The sequence below is a fragment of the Eutrigla gurnardus genome (assembly GCF_963514095.1).
Source record: "Eutrigla gurnardus genome assembly, chromosome: 11".
In the NCBI taxonomy this organism is placed as follows: domain Eukaryota; kingdom Metazoa; phylum Chordata; class Actinopteri; order Perciformes; family Triglidae; genus Eutrigla; species Eutrigla gurnardus.
Window position 1 is genome coordinate 15,370,511 of NC_139925.1, and position 8,839 is coordinate 15,379,349.

The following is an 8,839-nucleotide window of genomic DNA, read 5'->3' on the forward strand; positions in this document are numbered from 1 at the left end:
ATGCCTCGTTCCTACTGTCTCCCTCTTTCACTCTTTTTCTCTCTTCCCCTCAGCTGCCTGGCTACCCCCCTCCCTCCCTCCCTCCCTCCCTCCCTCCCTTACTCCGACATATCTTCCTTTACCCTTCTCTGCTCTCCCTCCTTCTGCTCCCCTCTATCTTCCCATTTCCTACATCACGACCCACTTCTCTATTTATTCAAGCCTGTCCTTCTATCCCTTCCTCTACTCGTCTCTCCATCCACCCAATCCTTCATTCTCTGTTTCCTAATCCTGTCGAGAGAGACCCCAGACATCCGGTTCATCCGTCCCTCCCTTGTCTCAGAGCAACCCCCTCCCTCTCCTCTTTCTTTCTCCACCTTGTTCACTTTCTCTCCAGTCTATACAAGCAGGGTGAGAGTAAGTGTGTGTGGGGGGGGGGGGGGGGGGGGGGGGCAGAGAAATTGAAGCCGAATGAGAACATGAGAGAGGGAGACAGAAGCTGGGGCAAAAGTGGCAATAAAATAAATGACTTGCACCTTGGAAAGAAAAAAAAAAAGAAGAGAGAAAAGATTGTGGGGTCGGTGGGGTGGGGAGTCGCGTTGAGAGCCGATTTAGCCAGCCACCCATGAAGCTGATTAGGCAGCCTGCGATCAGGAGGAACAGCTTTGCTTGTTAAACTTTTCACCTCTGCAAGCTCTTAGCCCTCACCGCGTTAAGGCCCCCTCCCTCCCTCCCTCCCTCCGCTCCATCCCTCCATCCCTCCATCTATCGTTTCCTTGCTCCTTCCGCCTGGTAGAATTTGAATGTGAATGCTGGCCGTGGTCCCCATCGCAGGCTTAGCACAGGGGGCAGGCAGCTGCCCCTCCACGCCCAACCACCCCCTGGGCCGTCTCTCTCTCTCTGTGCCTCTCTGTGTGTCTCTCTCTCTCTCTCTCTCCGGGGGTCAGAGGTTCAACCACCGGCCGGTGCCTGGAGGGATGGCTACAGGAAGATAACGCACATGAAGGGCACCAGGGGAGAAAGGCAGGCAAAGAGGGGACAGGCACACATGAGGAGGGATTTCATATTCAGCAAAAAAAGGAACGAAATTGGAAAAAGGCAGAAGGGGGAGAGATGGTTTAGAGGCGAAGATCTCTCACTTTGTCAGGACAGAATGGGAAAAGGAGAGATGTGAGTCAGGTAGCGATTTAAATCACACAGACCTGTTTCTGGGTGCTGTGACATTATAGATTGTATGCACATGAATGTTCACCCCTTCATCTGTGTACTTCCAATGTGTTACTTTTGTATTTAAAACAAACGATGAATTAAGGAATGGTGATGAAGTGATATGTCATGAATGTGTTCCAGCCAATAGTTGAGCCAGGTTTAAGAAAAGTTTGGGATGATAAAATTGGTTTAATATTACAGTTATTCATTGTTTTATTTAAATATTTTGAAAGTATTTAAAATACCCCTTTAAAGCACTTCACTCAACACCTGTTGTTTTTAAATGTGCTCTGTAAATACATTTGGCTTGACTGTAGGAGTCCCCTGCTGTGTTGATGCAGTGGTCTCATTGCAAGCTGGGGATTGGGTTTTTTTCATGCAGTGCTAATGTCATCATGGCCTAACAACCACCCAAAGTCTGTAGCCCCCGTTCCCTTTTTGTCTGTCAGCATCACTGCATGCTATCTGCATAGACGTACACTATACTGCATATCTCATGCATTAATAACTGTGTGCAACAGGGTATCTACAGTCTCTTTCATCAGTTATCTGCATATTTTGACAGGAAAAAATATAGTTAAACAAGAACCCACAACTTCATAATTTCCATGAGTTGCACAAAATGGTCTATTTGATGGAACACAATGTCACAGAGTCAGCGTCTTGTAATGTAAGAAGGTTTGAGATAGATGGACAGTCACCTGCCTATTACTTACATGCCGCTGACGGGAGTGAATGTGGGGTCAGTGTGAGTTTGTGTTTGTTGTGAAGGAACCTTTTCACACAGTGCCCCCCCTATGCCAGTCTCACCACACACATGTACACACAGACAGACGCACACTGTCACATGAGCAGACCCACTAAACTCACTTTCATAAGTCTCTGATCATTTGGCCAGACGCTGGTCGAGCTGATTAGCCGGTGCATGCCCACACTGCCAAGTCTGCTTAAAAGGGCACGGAGTGGGCACCACATAGGCATCCCTCTAAGCTGTGTGTGTTTGTGTGCGCCAACCCGGCCTCACTCCCGACTTGTTAAGAATCTACGATTGGTCAGCGCCCCCCTCAGCGTCTGATAGCGATGCACCGGGCCTTCAAATCCGCCACTGTCATTGTTAATCATTCAGAGGAACTGTGAGTCATTAGTCAGTCAAATTAACGTCAAACACACTTTTTTACTAAACCTGTGGTTTTGTTGTCTAAACCTCACTTCCTTTGAAGATGGAAGTTTATTTTGAAAAGACATGTAACAAGTGGAATCCCCGGCATCAGCTTGAAGCTTATGCCCACCGACCAAACGTGTTGGAAGTAGTGATGTGTGTGCACAAGTTTGCACACTTGAGATGCAACAGTTAGTTAATTCGTCGATTTACAGAAAATTAATCTGCAAATACTTTTTCAAGCTGAAGTGCGAAAAATTCTTGAATGCCAATTTTCTGAGATGCCAGAATTTTTATCTTTTGTCTTGCATTTGGAAGTTGACGTTTTTAGGGGTCAGATAAGTAATAAAGTAATCATGAATATAATTGGAGGATTAATCAATAACATATTGTTAGTTTCAGCCATAATCTACATATGACTGAAGCATCATGTGGCGTACTAAGCTGAATGTTAATGTTTCGAGGGAAACTGGTCTCAACATGGTCACAAATGTGAGTTACATGATCTACTAATGCAAAATAAAATCCCCACTGTGGGACGAATAAAGGATTATGTTATCTTATGTTATTGTGCATAAAAATCCTAAAGATCATTTTGGGCACCTGTGCCAGCAGTTTAATAAGGAAATGCATACAAACTACCATTAAGAGTTCTGCATTAGTTATATTTAATTATATATATATATTAAGCTGTCTGTTTATTATTACCAGGACATCCCAAATATAGAAACGATTGATTCAAATTAGAGAAAATATTCTACAGAATTGAAATATTGGATGCAAACGCTGTGTATAATTTTTAGCCCGTGTAGTTAATGCTTGTTTTCATATTGTGTGCTTTTCAGATGCTGACGGAGGGAAAAGACGCATACGATGAGAACATCCACTACCCTCTCCTCATCACCTTGACCAAAGGACCTCAGCCTGTTAGCCACACTCAGTAAACCAAAAGAAGTGAGCCCTCCACTCCACACAGTACCACCTCCACTCCACATATTTTTGGATGTTTGAGATGAAGCGATGCCACAGAGTCGTGTCACCAGTGTGAATCACAAGTGATCTAAGTGAGGGGGGAGAATTGCACTGAAAAGAGCAGTATTTTAGTTTTTTCTCAATATCAAGTGTGCAAAATACAAATTGCAGGCACATTTTTCATACCAGTATAGTGACCACTGGGAGGATTTAATATCAGATGATGCGTGGGTTACGAACATATTTGAGCGTGTTTTGTAGTTTGACGTGTTTCCAAAGCAGTGTGGATGTGTTGACTGTGGCTGAGGAGGAAGTAAAGGAGAGGCAGATACTCCGTCGGACCTTTAATCAGTTGGCCTCATCCCATTAGTTAATCATCCATCCAGGAAAGTGAACCACATTGCCAAACAGCCATCTGACTGGCCAGTCAAGTAATCAGTTGATTCAATTACCTCGTATGGTAACTAACTTAGCCAGTAATCCAGTCATCATTCCAGCCTACAAGTCGGTTCAGTCACTTCCATGGTCATTCTCCTCCATCAATCCTACCGTAAGCGCCAGTTTGCCCTTGTTATATATATATATATATATATATATATATATATATATATATATATATATATATATATATATATATATGCCTCTGTGTTTCTGGCCCCAGCTTGGAGGCCACCCCGAGTTCATTAACTATCAAAGACTGTGGAGCAGCTCACGTTTTTTTTCTTCTGCGTTTCCTTTATTTCTCTTTGTTCCCTTCCCTCCCCCTTTAATTTCTTCTACTATAACTCATTCATCCCAGTCAGAGGTCAGTATTAACAACCTCTTTTGTGCATTACTTACAATAGGACATTAACATATTAAGGCACGTTCAGACTGAGGAGCAAGTGTTACTGCTCAGGAGCTACAGCTCGCATCGCACACAGCGTCGCCACGGATACAAGTGGTCCACACTACATCACACGCCGACGTCACTCCACTCGCAAACATTTCGCTTTTCAGAGCACCTTAGCAGGCAACAATCAGATCCCGTGGCAGCTGCTTTTGGTCTTGAACACACACGCATAGGTTGTAATGACAAGCATTTAATGAATACTGACCCCAATACTGTGGAAGCGATTAAACACATATATGGTATGCTGCACAAAGTAGGATTTCTTTGCATCTGTTTTTTATCATTTTATTTTCTTCTCTTTTGTGTGTGTGTGTGTGTGTGTGTAATGCAGACATCCCGACGTCCACTGGCTCTGTCACCACAGCACTGATTCACAGGGCTATGTGCTACATTCACTTTTGATTGTATGCAATGCCTATATTAATATTTAATGGTGCATTCATTTGTCACTGACTTTAGTCTTTACATACATACAGCAAAATCTTCCTGCTAATATTCACTATTCAGAACGTACAGATACAAACACGGCACAGTAACTGAAACCTGTTCATAATTGAGCTGCAGATATGTTTTCAGGATGCATGCAAAACACAAAAAGTGTCCGCAAAACAACAGCCAACAATATTGCACATCTGGCTGCTGAAGAACAGGAACGCGACACATCCAGTGGACATCCGGGTTTAGAATATGATTTCATGTGTTTCAATTGTAGTCGCTTCATGAGCAAAACTGTTCAAACATTGCAGACCAATTCCGTGTTCATTCACCCTATCAGCACAAGTAACTGTTTTACTCAGGTCTTTCCCCATGCATTCAGCTGTTTCCTGTTTCTTTAAAGAAAACGTCAGCAGGCCACTCCAGCCTAGAGTCGTACCTCTCACCAGTAAAGTGTTTCCATGTTCCACTGTGATCATTGCTGTACACAACAGCCAAGAAGCTATGCAGTATCTCCCGGTGGCTGTTGTTTACATCCCTCATGTTGAAAAAAAAAAAAAAAAAAAGAATCCGCCTCCACAAACGGGAGGTATTCCCTATGTGTAACTACTCAGAAAAGTGAATTAAGCCAGTTTTATCAGCGGTCTCAATGCGTCGTCGACTTAAATCGCATTGTTCCAATTGCAAAGGTTTAGAAGTGCGTTTAATTACTTTTTTTTTTATCTGTGTTGCAGTTTGCTTTGTACTTTTGATATCTGCGTGCTAACACATAAATACCGTCCCAGCTGCCAGTGTGTGTGCTGACATCATTACTGTCTAGTGTGACATCACACAGCAGTGTTCGCCGCTCTCATCAGCACCGCGTTGCTGCTCTAATGTCACATTTTTTTGTATACAGTGATGTCGTCACTTGTTGTTGTGATATTCACGCTGTGTGCCGGAACATTCTCACTGTGACGACAAGAAACCACCGACAGTCAGTGATATTTGCAGGAGGTGATGTGCCCCAGCTGAGAATTACCTCATACAGCAATGCTCTATTGCAACGGATTTATGTCACTGTAGCGTGTGATGCCTCAGCTTGGCTATTATTTTTGATTATCAAGCAGAATTCTTAGAATTATTGGTTATTATTATATTATTATTATTGGAATTATTGGTCAGGCCATGTCCTCACTAATGATATTACAAGACAATTCTCCAATCTGAATATAGTTTCAGCTACTGTAGTATTTCACCAGACAATTACAAAAAAAACAAACATTAATGTTATAATTAAATTATCTTGTGGCTTATAATGATTTGGGGTTTGACACAAGAAACTCAAAACTGTATTTACTTCCATGAAATATTTAAATGGATCAGCTTCAGTGTGGACATGACCTCATATAATGAGTTTCTGCGTTCAGTATATCAAATTCTCTCTGCTTCACTGTAATCAATGGGTGGTGTACTTTGCGTGGGTGGATGATTTTTTTGTGAATGAATAAAATAAATAAATTTTCTTCAAGAAATGTGGTGCTCCGGACTTTTTTTTCTATTTAAATTGTCCTTTTGAAAATGTAAAAAGGACATTTAACACTATAGATATTATATAAGTTCATTAAAATAACCTTTGCAAACATAAATTATAATTATTAGTATTGTCATTATATTATATAATTATTACAACTAAGTATTTAATTACTTTAACATTTCGGCATCACAAAAACACCTTGCAGATGGTGATGGATTTCCTCTGATGAATAATATAATAAATGTTTATCACGTGGCGTTTGACAAAGCTACTCGTATGAAATGTCAGTTCCATTGTTAACAACCCCGTGTTAAATGTTCACAGATGTAATAAAGTTTCCTTCGGGCCCAGATTGGTTGTGGCCTGTTTCTAACACAATGGCCTCCCGCAGGCTAAGCTGATGCCAGACAAGGTAACACACACACACACACACACACACACGCACATATCAAGCCCAGTCAACAGTCTACCCCTCCACAGGAAGAAAAGAGAGAGGGATACGGGAGGGAGGGAGGGAAGGCAGTGCACAGCAGCTAATCCTGCAGGCTCACTCTTCTGTTTATCAGTCAGAAGGAGGGAGGGAGAGTTAGCAGAAAGGGCGGGACCAGCGAGGCCTCCTGATCTGTCTTTTGATATTTTAAAGAGGTCTGTTCTCTCCTCCCCAACACTGGAGAGACAGAGGGAAGAGAAAAGCTGAAAACAGAGGCAAAGAGAGGGAGAGAGGGGCTGGAAAAGACAAGAGGGCAGGGTAGGAGGAGGAGAGAAAAGAAATTGAACAAGACACAGTGAATGGCTGGAAGGAAAGGCGAAGTGAGACCTCTGGAAATGAAGCGAAACTAGATCGAAACAGCAGGGAAAAAAAGCTTCAGCCGTGAAAGAAAGGAGACGCTGACAGAGAGACTGAGATTGACTGGCGGAGTGAGCGATCGCACAGAGAAAAAAGGAGAGAGAGAGAGAGAGAGAGAGTGCTCTAGGCTCGACACAAGGGCCCCATTAACTTGACCACTTGCCCTTTGCACACAAAGGCAAGGCTGGCCCACTGCCCCTCCCACCCAATTATCCACGATTAGGCTCAGTGCACTGTGTCAAGATGGAGAGGAGAAGAGGAGAGGGGGAGAAAGGGGGACAGAGGGAGGAAGGGAACAGAGAGTAAAGTGGGGAAGGAAGTGATTACGGCTGATGAAGGGAGACAAAATTGCCGTTAACAGGGAAGGGATTCGAACGTTTGCTTTAGCGCCCTCAACGCAAACGAGCGTCGTGCGTTTTATCACATTGGCAGAGAAAGCATTTTTCCTATTTGCAGTGTGGTTATATATTGTGTTGTGAATTCGTTTGCGGCGGCTTTTCTGAATGAGACATACGTGTTGTCAAAGTGCCGGCGTTTTCTTCAGTTGCCTGCGCTTTCAGCATTTGCATGTGGCTCCTTAAATCCACAATCATAATTATATGAAGGTTATTGTCAACACATAACATAATGCCATGATATGTTTAAGCAAATAGTTGGATATTTAAACATATAGACACAGTGCAGTAGAAGCGCTCCTTTGAAGTTGTGTTTCTTGCCTCGTGGCCAATGTAAATTCAATGTTATCTCCCTTTGTATGGCTCTACAAACTCCTGGGGGGAATGTCTAACTGTTTAGCAGCTAAATGCACCACTGTGCTCTCCATCTAGTCGCTAACTTTGTCAGCCTGACGTTTGGTGGCTGGGTAGATAGTGTACAGTGGAGCTTTGTCACTGAAAACAGCGACCTTTGACCTTTGAAACCACCCATTTCACCAAGTACGAGTCAATTCATCTGGTATCGGGCCTTGAAACATGTTTCTCAATTCAAAAGTAACCCACCAATGGGTGCAGGAGGGGGGCTAACGATTAGCCAATTAGCACCACTATTGTGTTAAGCATTGTGCACCGGAACCGTGATGAATGATGGACCGGTACAGACAAACACTGATGCTGCTGTCGAGGCTGTTATACATCGATTAAAAGTACGGAGCAGCACTCTGCTTTCATGTCCAGGCAAAAAGTAATATTTACTTCTGTCGTACATCTACGAGATTCTGGGTTGAGACTCAGGCCTGTGGCCTCTTTGCTGCCCTATCAGATTGCCACAGAGCGAGTACAGCATGTCAAACATTAAAAACTAAATGGAAGTAATATTAAAGTAATCCCACAGGGATCAGTCTCCCCAATCCCCATTCCCAGACAGGGACCACGGTAAAAGCAATGGTATCTCCCTTCAAAAAGAAAGGGAGTGCATTTGGTGAAATAAACACAGAATGTACACACAATAGTACACAGAGATTCAACTACACATCTACACAAACATGTCAAACATATCTCATCGTCAATCCACAACAGACTGTGCAACATTTCCATTGTAGCTCCTAAAATCAGACCAGCATTTACCAAAGAGATGTTATTTAGGGATTTAATAAAAAAAAATTCTGATGAGGTCTTGAGTGATTCTTCACTCTTCATGCTGCACCAGAGCCCGACTGTCACGGATCATTTTATTTTTATTTCTTCATGTAAACCGCGGAGCATCTATGTTAGCCTCAAGCGGGCTAGTGCCGTTAGCCCTGGGCGATTCAGTTGGCTGTCTGAGTTTATCTTCCTTTGTCACTGATTCCTTTCTTGTAGGCATTTCCAGTTGAGTAGTATTGGTTTATGCTAA

The 8,839-nt window shown here is 43.0% G+C and overlaps 1 protein-coding gene across 2 annotated transcripts in view; it reads left to right on the plus strand.

The window, feature by feature from the left end:
• Positions 1 to 6,143, plus strand: part of camkmt (calmodulin-lysine N-methyltransferase) — a 95,190-nt gene extending 89,047 nt beyond the window's left edge. The window contains exons 11-12 of one of the 2 annotated variants that reach the window (XM_084021975.1): positions 3,193 to 3,301; positions 4,788 to 6,143. In XM_084021975.1, coding sequence (XP_083878101.1) covers positions 3,193 to 3,291 — 99 coding nt within the window. In that variant the 3' untranslated portion in view covers positions 3,292 to 3,301; positions 4,788 to 6,143. Of the gene's footprint in view, positions 1 to 3,192 lie in introns of both variants that reach the window. The other variant, XM_084021974.1, reaches the window with a different exon arrangement.
• The last annotated feature ends 2,696 nt before the right edge of the window (positions 6,144 to 8,839 follow it).